The sequence below is a fragment of the Myotis nattereri genome, assembly GCF_964212035.1.
Source record: "Myotis nattereri genome assembly, chromosome: 5".
Taxonomy (NCBI): Eukaryota; Metazoa; Chordata; class Mammalia; order Chiroptera; family Vespertilionidae; genus Myotis; species Myotis nattereri.
The window spans coordinates 59,351,001-59,377,094 of NC_138080.1; the positions used below are offsets into that span (position 1 = coordinate 59,351,001).

At 43.0% G+C, this 26,094-nt stretch overlaps 1 protein-coding gene across 1 annotated transcript; it reads left to right on the plus strand.

Annotated features, from left to right (window-relative positions):
• The first annotated feature begins 4,489 nt into the window (after positions 1–4,489).
• On the plus strand, positions 4,490–25,818 carry LOC308519972 (glycophorin-A-like). The gene is made up of 7 exons (XM_081092349.1): positions 4,490–4,627; positions 8,270–8,335; positions 14,895–14,981; positions 18,650–18,688; positions 20,306–20,391; positions 21,974–22,052; positions 24,541–25,818. The coding sequence occupies exons 1-7, from the start codon at positions 4,591–4,593 to the stop codon at positions 24,546–24,548; spliced, it is 402 nt and encodes a 133-aa protein (XP_080948475.1). The 5' UTR covers positions 4,490–4,590; the 3' UTR covers positions 24,549–25,818.
• Positions 25,819–26,094: the final 276 nt, after the last annotated feature.

Consider the following 26,094-nt stretch of genomic DNA (forward strand, 5'->3'; position numbering starts at 1 on the left):
TCATCTCTATCTCCAGTCCAGATACCTCTTCTAAGTGCCAAGTTCAATCTTCCATCTTCCTACTTTACCTCTCCACTGGAATCTTCCAGAGAAATCTCAGATTCAACAAATCCTTCTGAAACTCGTGATCTTCAACAGCGTTAGAAGTTAGAGTAGCTGTTACCTCTATGCAGGATAGGTATTGACTGGGAAGGAGCAAGAAAGAAATTACTGGCAGTGTTAAAAATGTTCTGCATACTGATCTGAGTGGTGGTTACACACACACACACACACACACACACGTGTGTGTGTGTGTATATGCATGTGGTGTGTGCAACTGACTCAACAAGTTGCACACTTAAAATGTGTGTACATTACATCTCAATAAAAACTAAATATAAGAAATTACTATAGATTAGTCCCTTATCTTTTACTGATATCTACCTAAATTGGATTTGCAAACCCAATGCAGAAAGGAGCCAGACAGAAAGTATAAATGAATGTGGCCAGTTATATTCTTGTTCTCAATTATTCACTGCCCTTCCCATAAGTGCTTTCTATATTCTCACCGTGGCCATATGACTTGCAGGACTTCCCTTTGGAGGAAGTAGACTTCCTTGCCCCACTGATGTCAGCTTGGCCCATGATTTGCTTTGGCCAATAGAATGTGAACAGAAACAACATTTACCATGTGTGAGCAGAAGCACGAAGCCTTGGCTCCGTGTGACCATTTTTCTTTTCCCTCTGCAGCAAGGACAGCATATTCCAAACGGGGGCTGCTCCTTCATTCAGGACCCCGAAACCTATATCCACCACGGGCAATGGCATTTAAGCACTGTAAGACACTGTAAGTTGCTGTAAGACACTGCGGTTTTTAGGTTTTAGGAGAGTTTAATGTAATCTCAGCTGACTGCTGCAGACATCGGGTGGAAGATTTAGCTTATTCAAGAAAGCCGCAAGGGACAGCCGGTCTTCAGCTCCAGTGACCGTCATTATGTGGGAACCCAAGCTCTCTTCACAGGTCTTCGTGTTGTTTAAGAGGGACTAGATTTCAATTAAATACCCCCTGATTTTTAATTAATATACACGTTTTTAAAATATTGGCAACTAAATAAACATGTTTTTAAAAACCACTTGGGGAAAAATGATGGTGATCCTGAACATATGTTTCAGTAAGAATCTAAAGAAGATAGAGGAAATGCCTGAAGCAGAAACCTGTCATCTGATGTGTTTTGTTTTGTTTTCTGTTGTATTTTCAGGCCTCACAGTTTTCTTTCCATTATGCAGATACGCCACTAGAGGTCACTGTAGAGTTCTGCATCCACACCCTGTGTGTAACCTGACTTCCAATTTCTACACTGAGAACCCCACAGGTTTTGAATAAATTAAGCCTGAAACATCGCTGGAAGCAGAAATGACAAAACTGAAGCTGTCTTACTTCGGGCACATCATGAGAAGACAGGGTTCTTTGGAAGAAACAATAATGCCCGGCAAAACAGAAGGCAGCAGGAAGAGGAAGACGAAATATAAGGTAAATTGGCTCCATCGAACAGTGATGGCGAACCTATGACACAGGTGTCAGAGGTGACACGCGAGCTCATTTTTTGGTTGATTTTTCTTTGTTAAATGGCATTTAAATATATAAAATAAGTATCAAAAATATAAGTCTTTGTTTTACTATGGTTGCAAATATCAAAAAATTTCTATATGTGACACGGCACCAGAGTTAAGTTAGGGTTTTTCAAAATGCTGACACGCCGAGCTCAAAAGGTTCGCCATCACTGCCCTAGAAGAAGGCGTAGGTGTGAGTCTGCAGGAGCTGAGCAGGGCTGTTGAGACAGGACATGGTGAACATCACTCATCACAAAGTCGCCAGGAACTGGAGCCGACTCAACAGTGTGTAATACCGACCATGAGGTCCAAATGTCTGCCTGAGGGAAACCCCAAACCCATATTCGACCCCAGGTCAGTCCCCACTTGCCTCGTTAGTAGATCTGACTAGCCCTTCTAGGTGACCAAGAGCAACGCGCCCATTCCTTTCCTGTGGCCTCGCGTTCATGAAGGTGGCTACTGAGTCATCTGGCTGCCAGCACAGATGGCAAGTTGCTAACTGCCCCTCGGCCTCTGTAGGGCATTCCGCCTGTTGCTGAAACAGACCAAGGAAGACAGGACCCGCACATACAAGGACCAGGACCATGCAGGACAGTCAGTGAACGAGTGCATGTGGCTGCCACAGGAGTCCCAAGAAGGATTCAGGAAGTGATTCCGTAGGAAAGCAGGGGCCACGGGAAGAATGTGTGCTCACAGTCCAGTCACTCCAGGCGGAAGCAGGCATTCAAGCTGGGTTTTAGGCTGATTTTCCTTCTCTCCCTCCTGCCTTAGCAAGATACCTCCATTCCAGCGTAACCTGACACTGAGCAGATCAGCCTCCGCTCCCCTCCCAAGACTGCCCAAGAGAAGTTGCTTTCCTCTATATTGAAATATTCATTTGTCATTTATTGACCTGACAAATATTTATTGTTAACTGCGCCCCAAGCACTCGCGGCCAAGTAAGATAGTCACCAGCAGGGCGCGCTCACTTAGAACTTACAGTCCAGTGGGGACTCAAAGATGAGTGCAATGCAGTGCGACAAGTGCTATGATGAGGGAAGAACAGGGTGCAATGTGAGTACAGAGCAGGGGTCCCTGATGAAGACGTAGGAAGTCAGGGAAGGCCTCCTGAGAAGTTATTAAATTGAGACCCTAAGCAGAATGGAAGTAGCCATATAAGAAGAGAATAAGAGTGTTTTAGGCAGAGATAGCACAGCCTGAAAGAAAAAATAATCAAATAGGTATTTATTTTTGTATAGACAGTTTTGTATTTTGCTGCTTTCCACTTACCTATTTTATCCTGAGTCACCATATCATTAACTATTATTGAAAACATGATTTTTTTAAATATATTTTTATTGATTTCAGAGAGGAAGAGATAGAGAGAGAGAGAGAGAAACATCAATGATGAAGGAGAATCATTGGTCCTGCACGCCCCCTACTGGGGATCGAGCTGAGGCATGTGCCCTTGACCAGAATCAAACCCGGGACCCTTCACTCCACAGGCCGATGCTCTATCCACTGAGCCAAACCAGCTAGGGCAAAAACATGATTTTAATGGCTGCCTGATGGTCCATTGGGAGGATAGTGACTAATTTATTTACCCATTTTCAAAGGGAAATAACATTTTTAAGGCTCATGCTAATTGCTCACCCCTTATCAATATAAAATCATGTAAAATGATTATATTCATATCCACAAAATCTCCTTTACTTGGCTGTCTGTTGAGAACAATTTCTGAACCCAACTGATTGACATCCACCCACAACAACACTGAATTTAAGCAAAGTATTGGTTCAATTTAACTATTTGTAAATTTGGCTGCACTGTTTTGCATAAATTGTCAGGGTCTTAAGAGGGGCTCAAGGCTTCTGGGGCTTTAAGATCCTCCCACCCTCCCTCAGAGTCCCTGTGCCCCTCAGTCTTAATCTCCCCCAATCTCAGCTCCCCATCTCCTCCTCAGCCTCAGGCACCTCCTCTTAGGATGTTAGTTGATATTTACCTCCATCCTTTCCCCTAAGTGATTTTTCAGTCTGTGACTCAATTTCCAAAGTTGCAAACATCATTTCATAATTTTTAAAAACCATATTTCAGGGTAAAAATGTAAATACAACATATTTGACAACTTTCACAAACACTCTTAAGGAAGTAGGACAATTCAGGTGAAGGGTCCACTCCCCTTCTTTTGAGCTGTTTCAGATCTAATTCCTGTTGCTTTTGGTCTGTCTGCCTTTAAAACTGATCTTCCTCAGCTGGCCCTGCCCCTCATTTTAACCCTCTTTGCAACAAGGGCTTTGGTTTGCCTGTTTGTTTTCGGTGTTGAGCACTTGAATTTATTGTTTGGGCATTAACTTACCCTTGCCCGGTGGGGCATGTTTTAGAGAGAAAGTCTCACTGGTTGTGCACCTATTTGGGCAGCTGTTCAGTTCAAACTCTGTTTTGAATCAGAGATTTCCTGTGTCTCCTGTATTCTTCTGTAGCTGTGTAGCCTGTCGTGAGAGTTTGTTCAAACCTCAGAGCACTCAAATAATCACTGAAGTTCTCAAATTCATTTATTCTACAGGTAAAGAGTCCCTTTCCTCCTGGCACCCAAGAATCTCCACATTAAACATGTACAGGTTGCTAACTCCCTAACAGTCACCACAGCCTGCTGGTGTCCTGGCTTCAGGCCTCCACAGTCCAGTTCTTGTTTGTCCAGTGGGGCGGCTCCTGCCTTCTGCTACCTTGCCATGCCCACTTCATTTATGTAAAGTAAAATGAACATGGAGCAGCCAGTTCCTCGAAGTGGGAGATTTTACTTAACACTTTAATAATCCCAATTCAGCACATACCCACGCACCTTTATTGACAGGCGTTTGACAACTTTGCATAATTTAAAATGCCACCCCAGCCTATCAGCGATGCCGGCGGGAAGGTGGGCCTGGCAGATAACAGGGTGCAGGCTGGGGCTGGAGGCTGACACTCCACCGTCCCAGCTGCTCCTCGTGCCCTGACTTCTGTGAGCCAGCTCATGATCTCAGGATGTACGAAAAAATAATAATTGCATTACTCTTGTCAGGTAAGTGGAATTTTTTTTTTAGCCTAAGGCTGTTATATTGGATATAAGGTTATAGATTAAAATATAAACTATCCCACTTTAGTTCTGTCTTATTCAAATGAATAAATAAATGAGTACCATCTCAGATCCCAGTTTGCTGGAGGGATTTTATTGGGACTCGGCTGTCAAAGTGGAGGAAATAGCATGAGGGAGCCAGTAACTGTGGCCGGAGCACCGTTTTCCAGTGTGAGACGCGTGCTTTGATTCTCAGCCTCGCTGGGTTAAAAGAATTCTATCAACGAGTATGAGAACTATTTCTGTGCAAATACATTAGTTGCTTTGTTTACGTTTTAATGAGGTGAACTTCTAAATAAAAGAGTCATTAATGAGGACGAGGATAGATACCTGGTCCTCCATTTTTAACAAGTTTCCCAGAATATTATAATTTCCTCCTCCTCCTGTCAGAAAGGTACAAGCCACACGCATGGACTCAGTAACTACAGGCGTCACTCTGTGGGTCCGTTACTGAGGTGTGAGGTGGAAAAAAGAAATAACAACTGTCTTGGCTTGGGTGTTACTCGGTTTGGGGACACAACTAAATCAATTTATTAAAATAAAGAAATCCACATGATCTCACTCATTTGTGGATTATAGGGAACAACATAGACTGATGAAAAGGGACAGACCCAAAGACTGAGAAACAGCGATCAGGCTATCAATCCCCAGAAGGAAAGTAGGGGAGGGCGGGGGTAAGGGGAAGAGATCAACCAAAGGACTTGTATACATGTATATAAGCCAAACCAATGGACATGGACAACAGGGGGATGAGAGCATGAGTTTGTGTGTGTGGGGGGGGGGGAGGTTGGGGGTTAATGGGGGGGGATGTGGACACATTTGTAATACCTTAACTAATAATAAAAAAAAGGAAAAATAAAATAAAATAAAGAAATAATGTAAGGGTAAATTCTCATTATTTTTGGCCTCTTCCTGAGAATGTTATGGTGATCATCTTCTCGAAAGGCAGTGTTTGTGTGTTAGAAATACTAGCGCCCAGCCCATAGAGAAGGAGAAGCAGTGATATTTAGCCCAACAGACATTTCTCTAACTGGAGTCAGAGCAAGAAGCAGGTGCCTCCTGGGCACCCTGTGGGAGGCAGGGAAGAGAGCCAGCATTTGCTAAGGGACTTCAGGGGGGGAAATTGTGTAACAGTCAAAGCGCTGACCTGAGGGTCAGGGGGAACTGGGTTCAAATCTGGTTCCACGTCTGAAAGGTTGGAGAACAATGAAGTCAGATTGCTTACCTCTTTTTGTTTCAACACCCTCATCTATGAAACGTAGACAGTGTTAGTATCTGCTCCATAGTAATCACGTGAGGACTTTGAGAAAGTAACCAATGTACTGCCTCCAGTGCCTAGCACATAATAAAGTACTAAATACGTATGTAAGAACGATAATAATTATAGACCAGGGAACAAACCTAGATATGTAGTGGTGATTTCTGAGAAGAGGAAAACCAAAGACTAATGAAGTTGCTCCAAAGTTTTTTAAGAAGCAAAGTGTGAAAACATTCCTCTTGAAAAAAACAAATGGAGGGTACAGGGTGTGATATTTAAATATATGCAAATATTTGTAGAGTTTTACAAGAAGAGAGGAGAGGTCTCCTTTGTGTTGTCCCAGAGGGCCAGGTAGGGTCACTCCAAGTAGACACCACCCTTTCCTTTGGGTGGGGCCCAAGATCTGGAAAAACTGGATGCATCTTCAAGCTGCCCCCAATTCAGGAAGGATGCCTGGAAAAGAAGTAAATTCTGCATGTCTACACCTGCTCAAGCAGACAGTGGAGTCATGCCTTAAATGATACTTCACGGGAGCTCAGCGAGGCCACATGACTCGGAAGGCTCCCTTGGCCTTCAAGGCTAGCGCTCTTACAATCTTTGCATCTTCCGAAGCCCTTCACGGAAAGTCTCTTAATGTGACTACTTTACAGAATCACAGACAGGTATGGAAACAGCCCCCCTTGACTCTTTAGTTGAAGAGGAAACCTAAAAAATGTGAGGAAGGGTAAACATCATTGGCAAGGGAAAAAGAAAGGATGGTTTTGCTTTCTCCAGTAATCTTAAGGCTAAAGCCAGTATTTCTAACCTCAAGTATCATCTGCCTCATGGAGAGTTAGTTTTTTGCAAATGATTTTCTTTCCAATCATTCCCTCATTGGTTCATTCAGTAATTCTATGTCAGGTGCCCAACACTGAGGCCAGAGTAGTAAGATGAATGAGCTCCCGGGAAGGGTACATTCAGTGAGGGGGACGGAGGAAACAGTGGCAAGGTCCACAGACAATTAGCAGAACAAGCAAACTGTTAAAATAACTGACGACAAAAAATAAGACAAAGAAAATGAAACCAGGTAAGGTCGTAAACATAAGCAGAGGCTGCTTTGGAAATGGGGAGCAGGAAGTTTTTCTCCAGGAGGTGACATTTGTGCTGAGAGGTGAACAGTGAGAAAAAGCCAACCTTGCAAAAGCTGGGGAAACGGCACTGGAAGGTAGAGGGCGGAAGTTCTGAGATAGGAGAGAACTTAGTGTGTTCAAGGGAAGGCCAAGCTTTTGTTTGAAAATCAGCTTCTGATGCTAAGAATTTGAGAATACAGTATTATATCACTTCAACTAAGAAATTATACCCTAAGCCAGCACCCTCTAAAGTTTCCTGATTTTACTTTAAAAATCATGCAAAATTTGAATTCTAGGTCATAATATGCTGATTTAATTGGAAAATCCAAAGGGACAGGTATTATCACTCCTGAATTATTCGTTGGCATAGCCCCAGAATCTAGCCCAGCTCATGACCTGTAGTAGAATATTGGTTGAACCAGCAAGGAAGGAAGTAGAGGGAGGGAAGAGAAGGCAAAAAGAGAATGTTGTTTTTATGTAGGAAGAGAATGATCACCTGTGCATCTGATTACACACACCGCAGGCACACCAGTGTGAATGACAAGCGCGTGCTACGGATGACCTAAAGAAACAAGGCAGCTCTTTTTCTTCAGTGACCCAAGAAACGCGCCTTTCTGCCCATTTAATTCTTTAGGAAAGAGTTCTAAGTCGGATTTCAGGGACCACAAGACTTTATACATTTTTTAAAATTAAAACTTGGGTCTTCATTTCTGTATCCCACACATTGCTAGGCACACAGAAGGCACTCAATAAATAATAGTGGCACAAATGACAAATAACCAGAATTTTGCTGTGGACTACTTTAATTGTGCAAAATCAATGAGCCTCCATGGGCCTCAGTTTCCTTATGTACATTAAATAAAGCACAGAATAGATGGCATCTAAAATCCTTTTCATCTCTAAACTTCAATGAGTCCTCAAAGGTCAGCCTGAGAGGACTGGAGTCTGGTTCTCACACCTATACATCCCTTTAGCTTGGTGTGAAATTGGGTTTTTGGAAAGAAATAGTCATTCTACTATGAATTTCTTTGAAGGAGGAATCCTAAGAGAGGGAAAAGAATGGATGGTATCTTGAAGTTAACTTACACTAATTTTAAATTGCAAAATTAGCATACTTGTGATAAATTTCTTTCTACTTTGTTTTCTGGAGGATTATTGAAAACATCAATGAACCTACTTGGGAAGCACATTTTAAGTAATTTTCCCAACTTGTCGTTATAGGTTATATTTTGACATCAACTGCCACCTCTGCACCTCCGACGGACAGCGTTGATCAAACATCAGTGGGTAATAGATTTCCCAAGTTTTAATTTTAAACCTACAAGTGGGTAATAGATTTCCAGCCTTTATCATCATATCCATACATTTAATAAGTACCTATCTGTGTAGTTTTCTGTGATAAATGAACTAAACTAAAACTAAAGAAAAACTCAGAAAAGAAACATCCCAGGGCTATCTCTGGGTGTGGAGAATGTGTTTTTTTTCTGCTTTTTAATACTTTCTAAATTTTCTGCCAGGAGAGTCATAATTTGTAATCAGGACAAGTTTAAAATATTTTTACAAGTGAACTGAACAAATACAATCTCTGCTTTCTAAGAGGTCTCCTTCTTAGAAAGAATGCCAACAAACATTGGTGGAGGAAAACCAAGATACCAGCGTTCATTTCATCACGGTTTACTGCTACTCGAACACTTGGTTATGGTGTATGCTGAAACTGATTTCAGGGATTTGGTAGAGAAAAGAGCAACAACTGACGGTGAACATGTGATAACCCACCATTAATATGTATCCCATCTTCTGTTTTTTTATATGGCTTGTTCCTGGTATAATTTCCCAAGTCCCCAAAGACCATGCTTCAGTAGCTAAGAGTATCGGAAAAGTGACCACATATAGGACCTTTAGTCACTTCAGTCACTGGGAGACTTCTATCACATCGTGGGAGTCAGGCAGTGTTCGAGCCCATCCCTCTCCCAGAAAAGTTAATGAGTTCAAAAGCATTGTAAGCCCCAAAGCATTAAATGTGGTAGTTCTCTCAGCCCCCTAGCACCCCCAGTGCACAGAGCAGGAGGAGGGGTCTGACCCTCAGGGCGTGGAGGACCTGCTCCCCTTGACATTTTAGGTCAGACTCCAACTCAGCAGTTTGCTTTGAAGGTCCGACGCAAAAGGGTCTGGGTTTCTCCCCACTGAGGTGTGCATAAATCCACAGAGGTGTTCTTAAATTTCATCAGTGAATTAGGTAGAACAAGAAAAACAAATGCTCTTGCCTCGGGGAAGGGAAGTTTAGATCCCTGGTAGTAAATGCGAAGGGATCAAGTTAAAGGTGATCGGCTGAGTTTCTTCCAGTCCAATCTGAAAGGAGACCTCTTGCCCAAGCTGGTTTGATTCAATGGATAGAACTTTGGCCTGTGGACTGAAGGGTCCTGGGGGTCAAATCCGGTCAAGGGCACTTGCCTGGGTTGCAGGCTCAGTCCCCAGTAGGGGACAGCTGATCAATGATTCTCTCTCATCATTGATGTTTCTGTTTCTCTCTCCCTCTCCCTTCCTCTCTTAAATCAATAAAAAAATATTTTTAAAAAGTTTAATATGAAGCAGAAACAGCCTATGTAATCAAAAGCATGACAGGGGTTAAGTAAACCATGATTTATGCATCAAATGTAACATTATGAAGCCATTAAAATGTTTTACAAGTGTTTCCCCTAATATGGACAAAAATGCTCTTTGAATGAGGAAAAGGCAGGTTTCAGAATATGACACAGAGTAATTTTTAAGTATATATTTATAAACATATCTAGAAAAAGTATCTGAAAGATTTGCACAAAAATGTCAACAGTGCAGATTTCTGGAGAGCAGAGTGGGGGATGAATTGTTATCCTCTCCTGGGGAAGGAAGTAAAAAATATTGGTTAAGGACGAGGGCCCTACAGTCAAACCTCCTGGGTTGGCATCTAGCTTCACTGCCCACTGACTATATTTTTAAATTGTGTGAATCTCTGTTTTTCTGTCTGTGCAATGGGGATAATACCTACTCCGTATTGAAGTTATCAGGATAAAATGAAATAATCTATGTAAAGAGCTTGGCATGGTGCCTGGTACATAGAAAATATTCAGTAAGAACTATTAACATCGTCAAATTCTCATTTTTCTTTAATGAAGATGTGAAAACAAAATAAATGCCATGACCCTCTCTTTACGTATGGTCTTTTGGAAGTACAGAACTCCTTTTCTTTATTACTGGATAAATGTTTGTGTCACTGGATTCACAGCGCCTAAGGACATAGGTGGTACAAAGGTAAAGTGGAAAATCTGTAATTGGAATGGAAACTGCCATAAGTTACGGTAACAGGAGGTTAAGAGTACAAAGGCCAAATGTGACCCATAAAGAGCTCTCCTTTCTTTTTCTTTTAATATATTTTTATTGATTTCAGAGAGGAAGGGAGAGGGAGAGAGAGATAGAAACATCAATGATGAGAGGGAGAGAGAGATAGAAACATCAATGATGAGAGAGAATCATTGATCGGCTACTCCTGCACGCCCCCTACTGGGGATCGAGGCTACAATCCAGCCATGTGCCCTGACAGGGAAATGAACCATGACCTCCTGGTTCATAGGTCAATGCTCAACCACTGAGCTATGCTGGCTGGGCCAGGAACACTTTTTAAGCTTGTGTTTCCTTTCTTTAGGAATGTCTGTTAATCCTATTAGTTTCTCTTCATGTGAATGTATTTTTATTCTTTAATATGTTGAAATGATGATTCATATCAATGAACATTATGATATTGCATTACTTCCATCCTGGCATAAACCACTCCAGTGATGGCGAGCCTATGACACGTGTGTCAGAGGTGACACGCGAACTCATTTTTCTGGTTGATTTTTCTTTGTTAAATGGCATTTAAATATATAAGATAAATATCAAAAATATAAATCTTTGTTTTACTATGGTTGCAAATATCAAAGACGTTCTATATGTGACACAGCACCAGAGTTAAGTTAGGGTTTTTCAAAATGCTGACACTCCGAGCTCAAAAGGTTCTCCATCACTGCACTAAGCTATTGCAGAATACTCTTTTAATATTGTACTGCACTTAATATTTGTGTTAAGAATTTTATATCTATATTTGTGATACATAAAATTTTTCTGCAATCTATTTGTGTATATACATGTGCATTGGCTACCAAAAAGCTAAATAAATGTTTGCCCACTTTATTTTTTAAAATGTATTAATCACTACTACTACATGCCAATTTTAAGCATGGAAGATATTTTGAAGAAGTAGCCATCTGTTCCAATTATAGTAGAAAAGATGTTTAAAAACGCACACACACACACAAGAATAAGTGAAAAAGCCCTAGCCAGTTTGGCTCAATGGATAGACTGTCTCAGGTGACTGAAGGTTTGATTCTGGTCAAGGGCATGTACCTTGGTGCAGGTTCCCGGGCCCTGGTCGGGGTGCATGCAGGAGGCAACCAATCAATGTGTCTCTCTCACATTGATGTTTCTCTCTGTCTCTCTCTCTCCCTTCTACTCTCTCTAAAAAATCAATGGAAAAATATCCTTGGGTGAGGATTAACCAAATAGTAATAATAATAGAATAGGTAAAACAAATATTTTCTTTGTGTATACATGAATATAATACACTATATTACTGCATTTCTTTTCCCAAATTTTTATTTGGAAATATTTTAAACCCATGGGGAAAAGTCAACAAAGACTAGGTTCAAATGTTATCACACCAAACACTTAATCCATTAGAAAGTTCCATTGTTCTAAATTTTAAGTGGCTACTTTAGCTTATTAAAACCTTTCCAAGAATGCACAGTGAATGACAACAGATGGACATATGATTCTATTATCACACCTTGACCTGGGCTGAGTTTTTCAGCCTTTGGTTCAACAGCAAAACTGAATGTTTTCCTTAAAATATTACTTCACAGCCCTCGCTGGATTGCTCAGTGGTTAAAGCATCAGCCTGTGGACTGAAGAGTCCCAGGTTCAATTCCGGTCGAGGGCACATGCCTGGGTTTCAGACTCGATCCCCAGTAGGGGGCATGCAGGAGGCAGCCAATCGATGATTCTCTCTCATCATTGATGTTTCTATCTCTCTCTCTCCCTCTCCTTTCCTCTCTGAAACCATTAAAAATATATTTTAAAAAAATATTACTTCCAGCAATAGCCTTCTCCAAACACTCTCTGGAACAGGCAAGACCCCCATTCACACATGCATTCTGTGTAACACAGTACAGTTCAGTAGAAAAAAGCACTGACTGAGAATCAGCAGATGTGAGTTCTTGCCCCAGGTTTTACCACAAATTAACCGTGCAGAACTTCCACAAATAAATTCATCTATCAGGTTTCACGATCATCACAATGCCCAAAACTATAACACTCAGAATATTAGGTTTCTGACTTGGAAACCATTGAAGTCAAATATTTCATAGGCAGGGTGTATCCTTGTAAGAGTTTGTTTTTGCAAGATAACACTTCTATCAACTGCAAGTCAGGAGGGAACCAAAACCAAGCCAGCTGCTGCATGAACTGACTTATCACTTTGTAACAGGAGCCCAGGTACTGGAAGTTTTGGCACAGAGCAAAATGCAGGGTCCTCGCCCAACATTGCATTTTACTGCTGTTCTTTCTAATAACATCCCGCATTAGAAGTGCCCACTGCTGGGGTGAGCGGGGGTTTCATGGGTAGAGCATGGAGCAGCATGTTGGGAGGCTAGCCTCCTATTCCCAATTATATCCCTTGTGTTCTGGGCCCACAAGTCGCCCAACCTCCTTGGTGCAAGAGGAGCAGTGGCAGGGCCCTCCCCCAACACACAGACCTCCCAGGCTGGTGGAGTGTTCCAGAGCAACTGCGAGGTCAGGGCGGTGAGGATGAGAGGAAAGAGGTGAATGTTTTGAAAAAATTTAAATGTTAATGCAAATGTAAACTGTAAACCATGCACATTTGGAATATTTCCTATTCTGGGTGGTATAGTCATTCATTCATCCATTCGTTCATTCATTCATTCCACCCTTCCCAAACTTAAAATGTTGGTATTCAGTTCAGGTCACAAATACGTACTTTGTACAAAGCACCACAGCAAATGGCATTTTGGTGTCTAGGGAATGAAAACAGATTTTTAAACTAGGGGTCTGAGGCCTTGCCCAACCTTCCCTTCTATTTTATTTTACACTAATTTTCCACGTGAACATTAAACTCTTGTCAACCTGAGAGGTTTGCCTCCCTTTTCCTGCACACTGCCCCCTGGCCTCCGCTTGAACGCACACGTCCTCTCCCTTCTCCCTGTTAGCCCAGCCCATGCCCTTTCTTTACCTCAATTCCCCCTCCTCCCCATTTCCACTTAAAACTCTACCCTCCCTTCAAGGTCCAGCCAGTTGCAAATAGCATAGAGTAAGTTGTCCGGCGCCCAGAGCAGCTTAGGAAATGTGAAGTGCTGCCCCACAGCCCACCTGTTGCTGGGTAGCCAGATGCTGGACACATCTGCTATCATACCTCAAGGTCAACATACCTCTCTTGGAGAGAGAGGTGGCATTTTTCAGGTATAGAATGGATGTGTTAGAAGTGGTGAAGGGAGTAAGAAAATGACCCACATGTCAATAGCGCTAGGGCAGAAAACAGTTTCTCTTAGTAGCAAGAGGACACTGAGGGCTAAGAGATGTGATGTAAATAGCACAATAAATTGGTGTGAAAAAATCGTCAAAATGAAAACTACCTAATCGTTAAAATTCTAGAACCTCTCAAGAAATTTACTTGTCTTGTTTTGTGTACAACGCACCCGAGTGTTCACCAGTCGGTGAGCTAAAACATCAAAGGCATCTTGCTGACAAGATCTCAGTCAGGCAGCGATCTGGGAGGCGGGAAGAACAGTGGGACTCAGCAGAACTAGGTCACTGTTGCTGTCCTTACCAGCTGTGCTAACCTGAGCTAATCATTTAATTTGGATGGCATCAGATTTCTTATTTGTATGGTAAGGAAGTTGGATTTAAAGTTCCAAGTGTCCTTTTAATATAAAACATAAAAATGCATTGTGAATGAAATAGGACAATACTTAAATTAACCTGTAATCTAAAAACAATGCAAACAGACAGTGAAAGCTGATCTAGATACAGAAAGCTATGGGCTCAGAGCACAGGAGAGGAGAGAGAGAGAGAGAGAGAGAGAGAGAGAGAGAGAGAGAGAGAGAGAGAGAGAAAGGGTTGACCCTTCACATAATCTAGTCCTTAAGAGGTTTAGGCAAACCACACCTGTTGTTTAATGATTACAAGTTCATTTGGATCTTTTCTACCAAGTAGACCCAACTAAGGAGTCTATTGTAAAAAGCCCTGTTTAAAATCCACTTATTCAAGAGAAATTTCACAGCTTTGCATAACTATATCCACAGATGTCTGTTAGCTGATAAGGGCCTGGGAAACCTGGGAGGCCCAGATAGCTCTGAGCGCTCTGGCTATGAACGGTAGTATTAGAACTCTCTTGGTGGCTGTTGGGGGTACATATTGTGGAATTTTCATTTCCTTACCTTGAAATTTGAAAGTAGCTTAAGTCCCTGAGGAGTATAAAGAAAGAAAAGAAGTGTGGGTAAGGAACCTTAGAACTGATTTACCTCCTATGAGGCCAGAAGAAAATTGAATTTAAAGTGTCTTTGTTTTAATTTTTACCGAGGAAATAGGACTGTATCTGGGAAATGGAGCAAGGGAGGCACGGAACAGACAATTTCCCTGAGTTTTGTAAAATGCTATGCATGTGGGAGAGACATGGGATAAATCTGTCTTTTGTGATGTGCTCTGTGCTCTACGCCATCACCTCACTCTTAATGCCTTTCTCAACTTCTATTTCACACAGCTGGGACTCCCTTACCAGTTGAACATACTCCTGCTAATCAAAGACCAACGGAACTTCCAGTTACAACACGTAAAGCCACCCCACAAGGTTTGTCCATATTTTTAAATAGTTGCCCTGGAGTTATTGTTATGACACAACACTATTTCATGGGACCTGTTGGTGCGAGAAAACAGTGGCTAAGTCTAAGAAACGGAAGCTAATAACTAGACAGTCCCTAAACTTCCAAAAGGTCTCACTTCTGGACTATCTCACAGAAACAATACTTTGGGTTAAAGGCATGAAGCCACCCAGCAAAAGAACCTGAAGGATGCCTGTGTCTGTGAAATGGGGCCACATGGAGGGAGCCAAAGATGTGGGGGAGAGGAGGGGATGTGGGGGAGAGGAGGGGCTGTGGGGGAGAGGAGGGATTGTGGGGGAGAGGAGGGGCTGTGGGGGAGAAGAGGGATTGTGGGGGAGAGGAGGGATTGTGGGGGAGAAGAGGGATTGTGGGGGAGAGGAGGGGCTGTGGGGGAGAGGAGGGGCTGTGGGGGAGAGGAGGGGCTGTGGGGGAGAAGAGGGATTGTGGGGGAGAGGAGGGATTGTGGGGGAGAAGAGGGATTGTGGGGGAGAGGAGGGATTGTGGGGGAGAGGAGGGGCTGTGGGGGAGAGGAGGGGCTGTGGGGGAGAGGAGGGGTTGTGGGGGAGAGGAGGGATTGTGGGGGAGAGGAGGGATTGTGGGGGAGAGGAGGGGTTGTGGGGGAGAGGAGGGGCTGTGGGGGAGAGGAGGGGTTGTGGGGGAGAGGAGGGGCTGTGGGGGAGAGGAGGGGTTGTGGGGGAGAAGAGGGATTGTGGGGGAGAGGAGGGATTGTGGGGGAGAGGAGGGATTGTGGGGGAGAGGAGGGGCTGTGGGGGAGAGGAGGGGCTGTGGGGGAGAGGAGGGATTGTGGGGGAGAAGAGGGATTGTGGGGGAGAGGAGGGATTGTGGGGGAGAGGAGGGGTTGTGGGGGAGAGGAGGGGCTGTGGTGGAGAGGAGGGGTTGTGGGGGAGAGGAGGGGCTGTGGGGGAGAGGAGGGGTTGTGGGGGAGAGGAGGGGCTGTGGGGGAGAGGAGGGGTTGTGGGGGAGAGGAGGGGCTGTGGGGGAGAGGAGGGATTGTGGGGGAGAGGAGGGATTGTGGGGGAGAGGAGGGATTGTGGGGGAGAGGAGGGGCTGTGGGGGAGAGGAGGGGCTGTGGGGGAGAGGAGGGGCTGTGGGGGAGAGGAGGGATTGTGGGGGAGAGGAGGGGCTGTGGGGGAGAGGAGGGATTGTGGTGGAGAGGAGGGATTGTGGGGGAGAAGAGGGATTGTGGGGGAGAGGAGGGATTGTGGGGGAGAGGAGGGGCTGTGGGGGAGAGGAGGGATTGTGGGGGAGAGGAGGGACTGTGGGGGAGAAGAGGGATTGTGGGGGAGAGGAGGGATTGTGGGGGAGAAGAGGGATTGTGGGGGAGAGGAGGGGTTGTGGGGGAGAGGAGGGGCTGTGGGGGAGAGGAGGGATTGTGGGGGAGAAGAGGGATTGTGGGGGAGAGGAGGGATTGTGGGGGAGAGGAGGGGCTGTGGGGGAGAGGAGGGATTGTGGGGGAGAGGAGGGGCTGTGGGGGAGAGGGGGGGCTGTGGGGGAGAGGGGGGATTGTGGGGGAGAGGAGGGGCTGTGGGGGAGAGGAGGGATTGTGGGGGAGAGGAGGGGCTGTGGGGGAGAGGGGGCGCTGTGGGGGAGAGGGGGGATTGTGGGGGAGAGGAGGGATTGTGGGGGAGAGGAGGGGTTGTGGGGGAGAGGAGGGATTGTGGGGGAGAGGAGGGGATTGTGGGGGAGAGGAGGGATTGTGGGGGAGAGGAGGGGCTGTGGGGGAGAGGGGGGGTTGTGGGGGAGAGGAGGGGCTGTGGGGGAGAGGGGGGGCTGTGGGGGAGAGGAGGGGCTGTGGGGGAGAGGAGGGGCTGTGGGGGAGAGGAGGGGCTGTGGTGAATCCGCGTCTGCCTAGGCTGTGCGCGCTGCTGACCATGGGAGACTCTTCCCCAAGGGGTCTCTGTCCCCTAAATTTTTTAATGGGGCCCATCATAGTTATCTCGTGGTGTTTCTCTGAAGATGAAGAAGGTGTGTGTAAAATTGCTCAGCGCGGAGTCTGACACATAGAAGTGCCTAATCACCATCACTATGAGCCAAGCTGGTTGCTGAGATAAGGGTGGTTTGGTGGCTTCCACTCTCCGGCGATTTCTCTGGGGAGAAGATGACTTTGCAAGAGCAGGTTGAATGAAAGAGGGTCCTTGTAGATGGGTTCGAAGCAGGACGCTCCAGGTTTAAAATCAAGCCCCAGAGAAGACTTACAGTGGCTACGGGATCGTTGGCTAATAGAATCACCGAGAAAATAGAGCAAGATCAATGGAAGAAGCACATTTTAACAGTGACCAAGAGAGGAAAATTATGCTAAGGGCTTGGAACTAATTATTGGGCTTCTGAGTCTAATTAAACAACCCAGTTTTCAAACGTGAAGTCGATGTGGTGGTGTCAAACCAGAACACATTTCAAGGCCAACTGCGGACAGTTGTGAATCCGATAAATAACAGCCGGCGCGGTGGGCGTTGTGCTGAGAGTGTTCATGCACTCCCTGATTTGATCCCTGTAGGAACCCAAAGAGATAGGTGTTACAGTCTTCATTTGCTCAAGAGAAAACTAAAGCACAAAGAGATGACATAACAGGTCCAAGGCCGTCCAGCCAGTGGGAGGCTGAAACCCCATCTGTTCTTCGCCAGAGCTCGTCCACCACCACAGCTGTACCTGCCACAGAGAAGACAAGCCCCCCTTAACCTTTGTAAATGACTGCTCCAGAGTGAGCGGACATACCGAGACCTGGGCGGTGTGACGTGATACAGAGCAATATGTTATTGGTAACACTTAAATGCAGGAAAATCGTGTGGTTGTAGTAGGAAGAGGGCTTCATGACATAAAGTGGTATTTGGAGACAGCAGAAAAAGAAATGTAAACTGTGGACTGATAAGGGGGAGGTAACTGGCGAAGCATTAGGGCAACTGTGCTGGGAACTTCTGCAGACAAAGCATTTAGGGGGACTGTGGACAGAAGCTCAGAGGAGACACAACAGGAGTTTGGATTCAACTAGTGGCTGTGGCATAAATCTGGAAAATAGATAGCAATGTACCTCTTTTGGGTTCGACTGAAGTCCATGTGGGGTGATGGCTCAATGCATCTCCTTTCTGCTCACCATTTTTACATTTAAAATAAAATTTTTTTATTGTTTTATTTTTACATTATTTTTATCCTCACCCGAGGATGTGTTTTTATTGATTTGAGAGAGAAAACATCAATCAGTTGCCTCTCGTTCAAGTCCCACATGGGAATTGCACCCGTCACCTTTTGGCTTACGGGACGACACTCCAACCAACCGAGCCACCTGGCCAGGGCTATTTTTACTTTTTTTTTATGCCCTGTTTCTTGTGGAAATCAATAGATAGTTCTTTCAGTATTTTGTAATACTCTGCACTTCAATCAATAAGACTGCTTGCTAATTTCTGACCCTTGAAAGCTTGTTGGGTAGTTGAAAGTAGATATGGGATTATTAATAGTAAGACAGTATCTCATAAGTTTTAGCAGCTGTTGAAATTTGAACAATAGCTCCCTAAACACAATTTTTTTAAAAAAGAAATCCACTAAATAATCTAATTCCAAAATGGTATATTTTAGACATGGTAACGTATGCATTCTGACTTATTTTGAAATTTTGTCTTTTTAGGAAAAAATGCACAAATTAAGCACAAGTTCTCAGAACCAGGTATGTTAATATTTACATGGTCTAACAATCTGTCCAGTTTAGTTATGTGTTGCTAGTTCCAAATGCCTAAGAAAATAAGAAGCGTCACATTTAAAAACAAAAGCATATGTTATTAATCTTAATTACACGATATTGTAAAGGCAAACAAAATATGCTCTTTTTAAAATTAAAATAGGCATGTCTTATTTTCTTAAACATTTTGGAAATAGCAATACATAACTTGATAATTTTTTTTCTATTTTTATATATACTTTCATTGATTTCAGAGAGGAAGGGAGAGGGAGAGAATCATTGATCGGCTGCCTCCTGCACGCCCCCTACTGGGGATCGAGCCCACCACCCAGGCATATTCCCTTGACTGGAATTGAATCTGGGACCTTTCAGTCCGCAGGCCGATGCTCTATCCACTGAGAAAACTGGCTAGCGCAACAATAATTTTTCTTTTAAGTTAGACCTTTTTAGCTTTCTAACCACCGTAGTTACTAGAGAAAAGTCTCTTTAAGAGCTTATAAAACAATTGAACTTCTCTTATCCCTACCATGAAGAAAGCAAAGAGTAATAAGTCACGTCACTAATTGACCCCTTATCAAGCATAAATACAGACCCTTCATGTCTCAATCTCTGTTCATGTCTGGCCCTATGCTACCACTGTGGGGCTGTCTTCCACACCCTCTCCTCCTGGGGACTGACACTTTCTCCCTCAGCAGCTGCTGTGGATCTGACATTAGTCATTTATGTGCTTACTTACTAGTCTGCATTTCTGAGCTGCCCTTCACGCGTGACCTGTGTCCAAACCTCACACACACACACACACACACACACACACAACGAATTGTGGAACTGAATCACTATTGCATTACAGCTAGGTGGACAGAAAGGCTGGGCTTTTACTTTGTTTTCTTTTAATCAATAATAAGACTTTTAAGTGTAAATTAGCCAAATAAATAAGCCATTCACCTATACGTTTTGCCTTCTACTTACTTAACTTGGAATCTCTACAAATATGCTATGAATGTGCGGGAGTACCACTAGCGTAAACTTTATTTTCTTCCCAGCATGTAAGATTTGAAAAAATCTTCTTAGTGAGTATGTTATAGAGCATGCATAAGGGTAATGTAGAAGGAACAGAAGCTTGGAATCTAGGTGACCCGAACTATGGTCACATTCCTTCTAACTAGTTGTCTCACCTAGGACAAGTAACTTAAACTCACTGGGCTTCCTTTCTTCATTTGCAAACTGCTTATACCAGTTTCCTCCCAAAGTTCTGATTCTATGATCTGTCCAATACCCCTTTCTATGTCAAGACATTATTTTCTCTCATCACTTTGAGCCTGTGAAACACTTCATGGTTTTTCCCATCTCGGGGCAGAACATCCACACAGCTGCCTGTGCGGCCTGTGAAGAGCCCTGGATTTGGAGTTGGGACCCTGGGGTCTTGGTTCTGTCAGATGTGTGACCTTGGACAAAAGACTTTACTATTCACAGGTTCAGTTCATCACGTGGTTACTTCGGAAAATCTTGTTTTTTAAACGATAAAATATATTAATGTTTCTGTAATTGATATGCGGTCATTTATGTCACAGTTTTATAATTTTCTGCTCTCTTTTTCTCCCATAGTGGCAATAGTCATTATTTTGGGGGTGTTGGCTGGTGTCATTGGAACTATACTCCTTTTTGCTTATGTTATTGGCAAACTAACTAAGGTGAGAATTTAGTTTGGCTATTGATGCTATTGGGTTTTTTGGTTTATTGGTTTTAGAGAGAAGGAAAGGGAGGGGGAGAGGGAGAGGGAGACAGAGAGAAAGGAGAGAGAAATACCGATGTGAGAAACAAACATCAATTGGCCTCCTCCCAAAGGCCCGACTGGGGATGGAACACACAAGTTGATTTGGAGCATTGTCCAGTACACCAAAAGGGGGATTCCCAGTCAGGGCACGTATCCGGGTTTCAGGTTCAATCCCTAGTTGGAACACCTGCGGGAGGTGGCTGATCGATGTTGTCTCTCTCTCTCTCTCTCTCTCTCTCTCTCTCTCTCTCTCTCTCTCCTCTCTCTCACTCTTCCTCTCTCTAGAATCAATTTTTTAAATAAATAAATGATGTTTAAAAGGCTTGTTTGGTGGGGTAACAACACTGCGCTGGGGAAGCTATAGCAAGATTGATGGTAACTCTACACTAAATTCCTTTGCCCTTTCCTTTTTTTAACTACCTCTTTTATGTGACTTAATCACCTAACGTTATGCTTGATTGTCATTACTCCATGTAAATGGATCTTCTCTAAAGAACACTTTCTTAACAAAAGTGCCGGGGTCCAGCCCCGGGAGTCCAGGGGTTCCCAAAGGTGTGGGCGGAGTCGGCGGAGAATGTTTTACACGGAGACAGCGTTCAGAGCTCTCTAGCGCTCTTCAGTCTCCGTGGATCTTCCTTTGCCTGGCTGAGGCCACAGAGAAAGATCCCGAGGCAAGCTGAGCCTTTATTTTATAGTCAGAGGTAAACATAGTTACACTGTTCTTTTGAGTTTCACCTGCTTTTGTTCTTGCTCTTGCTGCACTTCCCTCAGCCCATGAGCTTCCCAGGTAAGATCTAGGGAGCGTCATAAGGTCAAGCCTAATTATGCTAAGAGGACTGTGCCCTCTAAGCTGGGACTTGTTTGTGACTTTGCCCACAGGTCAGTCCGAGGTTTAACCTATAGCGGCTCCCCACACAAAAGTAAAGCAATGGAGTGTTTGAACTAATATGAGAGACTCTGGGAAGATTGAATACGGGCAGTCCTCTCTTGTCTGCAGAATAAATATTACAGAGATTTTCTTCTTGTGTTTGAGCATATGTGACAAACTACGTTTTTGTCTTCTCTTAGTTGATCTAAAATCTGAAAGAATCAATGAAATGCTTAGTTGACAAAATTCAGACAAAATCTTCTACATGCGTATAGTAAAATTGGGTCATGGTCAGTATGACTAAGAGATTTTTATCTCTCTATAATATTTCCATTTTAGCTTTTCATTATAGCAGGGAAGTAAGGCAGTCAATGTTTGAAGTAATAATTCAGCTATGGAAATGACAAATAGTATTTTACTATTTAGAAGTACAAATACAAGTTTATAAAAGTTTGTAAGTATCTATGAAATAATAACCTTTCTAAAAAGAAGGGGGAAAAAAGACTCTACAAAGTGAATTACAAAGAGAACAACTTTAGCCAAAAAATTTTTTCATCTGAGATCTTTTTCTTTATAGTGTCTTAAGTTTAGGAAATGTTGACATGAATATTTTTCTGCCTTTTACTTATAGAAACGTTCACTTAATGTGCAATCTACATTCTCACATGACCCAGATGCTCCTTTAAGTTCTGTAGAAACAGGAAATCCAGGTTGGTGTGACTATTCTTATTGCCTATTGCCTTTTGCCTGTGGGGAAGGGAAATAAATTAATGAATTACGTCTTTCTGATTTGGGAAGGGTGTGTTGAATTGGGATTCATTTACCAGTGTATTCTACTAGAGGCCCAGTGCACGAAATTCATTCATAGGGCGGCGGGGGGCGGGGGGGGGCAGGGAGGTTGTCCCTCAGCCTGGCCTGTGCCCTCTTGCAATCTGGGACCCCTCAGATAGGGTCCCTAGGCCTGGCTGGTGATCAGGGCCTATCAGGGCTTTCCTTCCCCCAGCTGCCAGCAGCTGGCCCAACCCCTGCCACTGCCACTGCTTGCCATCTATGTGGTGCCGCCGCCCCCACCCCCTCCACCACTGGTCACCTCTCTCTGCTCACGACAAGCATGGGGTGCGATCGCTTGGCTGGCCTGGGCCTCACTCTGAGGGAAATCGCTGGCCAGCCCCGCCCACCCATCACAGCACCGCTGGCCAGGTAACCTGGGCCTCCCTCTTTGGGGTGATCGATCACCCAGAAGAGGGAGGCCCAGCCCACCTGGCTAGAGCTCCACAATGGATCTCCCCACAGAGGTGGCCTGGGCCTCCCTCTTTGGAGCGATCTCAGAGCCAGCCTCATCTCCCACCCACCCCCACCACCCCCCGGTCGATTGCCCTGCAGGCCGGTGGCCTGGGCCTCCCTCTGCAGGGCGATCGGTTGCAGAGAGAGAGAGAGAGAGAGAGAGAGAGAGAGAGAGAGAGAGAGAGAAACATTAATGTGAGAGAGAGAAACATCGATGTGAGAGAGAGACATCAATTGGTTGCCTCCCGAACAGGCCCCTACCAGGCTGGGGAACCTGCAACCGAGGTACATGCCCTTGACCAGAAATCAAACCCTTGAGCGTTCAGTCCAATGCTCTAACCACTGAGGAAACTTGCCAGAGCATAAAGGATCTTTTTTTAAAAAAAGCAACACAAATACTGTAAGTCAAGCATGTCAAACTTATTCCGGCGGGCCACGTGTTTGACATGCTTGCTGTAAGTTACGCAAAAACAAAATTCTTCAGTCCACTTATTTTCCGAACTATAAAGTTATATCAAGGAGACCTTGCAATAGGTATGGTTTAACAGCCCCTGATCTGGAGCCAGACCTGGATTTGAGTCCATATTTTAACAGTTACAACCTTAAGCAAGCTACTCATAGGGAGATAATGATAGTTAACACAAAGATAATTTAATAGGGACGAAATGATAGTGTCAATCATGTAAAACTGCATGAGAAATACATGAGCTACAGCATCTAGAAAAGTTATGGCCATAGTCGTTTTCATTTTCACTCACAGTTGCAAAGTAAATACACAACATGTGGAGAACTCTGGGTACAGGTTGTTCGTTGTATGGAATACTATTTCCCCACGCAGTGTTGTCTTTTAAAAGAGTGTTTATTGCCAGCCTTAAAAAATGGGAGATTCTTACATTAAAGAACACCCTTACAGAAAACAATGTGAAGCCTCCATACCAGCATGGTAGCAATTCATAAGAGCTGAGTCGTGGCTGCTGTCTCGAATATTTATTAAAATACCAAGTCAGTTTCATGTATTTCATTCATAGTGGCCTCTTAGTTGACCTCATGAATTAAATATCTAGTGCCTGTTAAACTTTGCCCGAAGCATAAACCCAAGTGGCATCTATTCTGGGAGATGTCCACCAAGAACAAGTCTCTGTGGAATGGGCTTCAGCGCTCAAAGGAAAGGATCTGATTCTGCATTGATAGAAGGTTTTCCTATGATTATCATACATCCTGACAGAACCAAGGTCCTGTAAATGTTCAGCTTCTAGTTTTAACCGGGACCAAGCCCCTACCTTCAAAGGACTACCTAGGTTTTCTAGATTTTGGGAATCATAAAAAAAAAAAAAAGTTTTTTATTGACTTCAGAGAGGAAGGGAGAGGGAGAGAGATACAAACAGCAATGATGAGAAGAGAATTATTGATTGGCTGCCTCCTGTACACCTCCCATTGGAGATCAAGCCCGAAACCTGAGCATGTGCCCTGACCAGGAATCAAACCGCAACCTCCTGGTTCATAGGTTGATGCTCAACCACTGAGCCACACCAGCCAGGCTCACCTTAACTTTTTGAAGTTACACATATGTAATTCAACTCACTTATCACTTACTGCCTTCCCACTATATTCTGCCCCTGCACAGGTCTATGTTAGTTTCTCATCTCTGTGAAAGTAGAAGCAGAGCAATTATGTTTGTTTCTTACCTAACGCATTTAGAATAGATTTTCTAAGAAATTCTGTATCTTTGCACATAACTCTAGTAAAGCTAGTCTGAAAGGAAATTTCTTTCATTTCCAAACAGTTTTATGTAAGAACAACACTGTAAGAATGTAGAATTCTGAAATTTATTTTATGCATTAATTTTCTGTTGTATTTAAATATAAACTATGTCTCATACTAATGGGTTTTTTCCCTTCTATAATTCTTCTACAGAAATATAATCAATGAGAATCTGCTCAACAAGCCAAATTTTGGAAGAACTAAAGGACATGAGACTTCAGTCAAGTGAAAAGTTAACATGTAAACTGGACACGCTAATAAATTGTATACATTCCTAAATTGTACAATTTCAGGATGAAAATTTCATCATAATGAGCCCTGTGACTCAATGATGGAAAATGCCTCTACTTGTCAATATTTCAAAATGAAGAACAAATAGTTTATTTCAAATAGTTGCTTTTGTGTGTTAACATAATTTTTATAGTTAATTGACTTGGAATTCTATTCTATTGTATTTTAATAATTGTGCTGTCAAGTGAAAAGCTTGTAATATAGGTAAAATCTAAGTTCTTTTTGCATTCTAAACTTCTGAATCTATTTTCATTTTAAATAAAATCCTACCATTTCCTTCATTACTGAATAAGCAAAATATGCTAATACACTAATGGCAATGATATCTTTAGTCCCAATAATAAAGTGTGTACTTGGAAATAAATGCCTTGCATACATACATACATATATACATGCAGACACATGTGCATAGGCTTAGGCATAGACATAGATATATAAAATGACACTTACATTCATCCTTTAATGCATAAATCAATACAAAAAGTTTTTCCCATTAAAAATAGTAAAATGTTACATATATATAAACGGCTCATTTATATATGTCTGATGTTACAGCGTTAACTACTCCAGGCCACTCTCTGATGCATTCATTGTGTTCCACTGGAAGGGTTACTTATCTAAATGGTCAGAGAATCTTGAGAAAGAAAAGAATTAATGACTTTTCTTTGCAAAAGAAACTTAACTCTGTAAATGCAACAAGATGTGCGAACTTGACATGCAGGTGAATATTTTAATAGGTTTCTGTTGCATCCTTTTTTAGTGTTCTCAGATAAATTCTTTAATCCATCCAGTCCTAGATTTTGAAAATTGGCTTAAATAATCTAAAAGAAATTTCTAGATATGAAACTCAGGCTTTGTGCCTATACTGCTGTCACTCATTTATAGTGAAACACAAATAGCAGTATAAAAACAAAAAAGTACCTTCCTGTGATATTCTACTTCCGCATTAGTAAAAATCCATGTGGCTTTCCATTGCTGTGCGATAATAAGGAATATTATGTACATATCTGACCTGCCAACTTAAATTTATTTTTTAATAAATTAAAAATTTAAATCTTAACCTGCTTGTATGTTCAGAGAATGTTCTTATACTAAGTTGTCTTTTTAAAATAAAGAATAAAAACAGCACAATTCTGTTGGTATATATTGTTGGTATATTTTTAAAGTAGTTTTAACAGTATTATTGTGTATATCTAATCACATGGATGACCCAAGCACTAAAACAATGTACTTTTTAAAATGTGCGTTTTTCAACAAAAATAAAATGTTGAACCAAAAGAGAACATGAGACTAACCTTGTCTCTGAAGTAACTTACAAGTCAAAAACAGGAGGATTCAAGTGACTGTGCCGTCTAAACAAGAGCAAGAGAATTCAGAGAAGCAAGAATTGTTTCAACTTCCTTGAACTTTTTCAGT

What these genes read in the sequence shown, in the direction of transcription:
- LOC308519972 (XM_081092349.1), top strand. Translation starts at nt 4,591, where the DNA reads ATGTACGAAAAAATAATAATTGCATTACTCTTGTCAG. An exon ending in ACGTAAAGCCACCCCACAAG is followed by an intron (nt 14,982 to 18,649) that starts GTTTGTCCATAT and finishes TTGTCTTTTTAG; the next exon opens with GAAAAAATGCACAAATTAAG. An exon ending in TTATTGGCAAACTAACTAAG is followed by an intron (nt 20,392 to 21,973) that starts GTGAGAATTTAG and finishes TTTTACTTATAG; the next exon opens with AAACGTTCACTTAATGTGCA.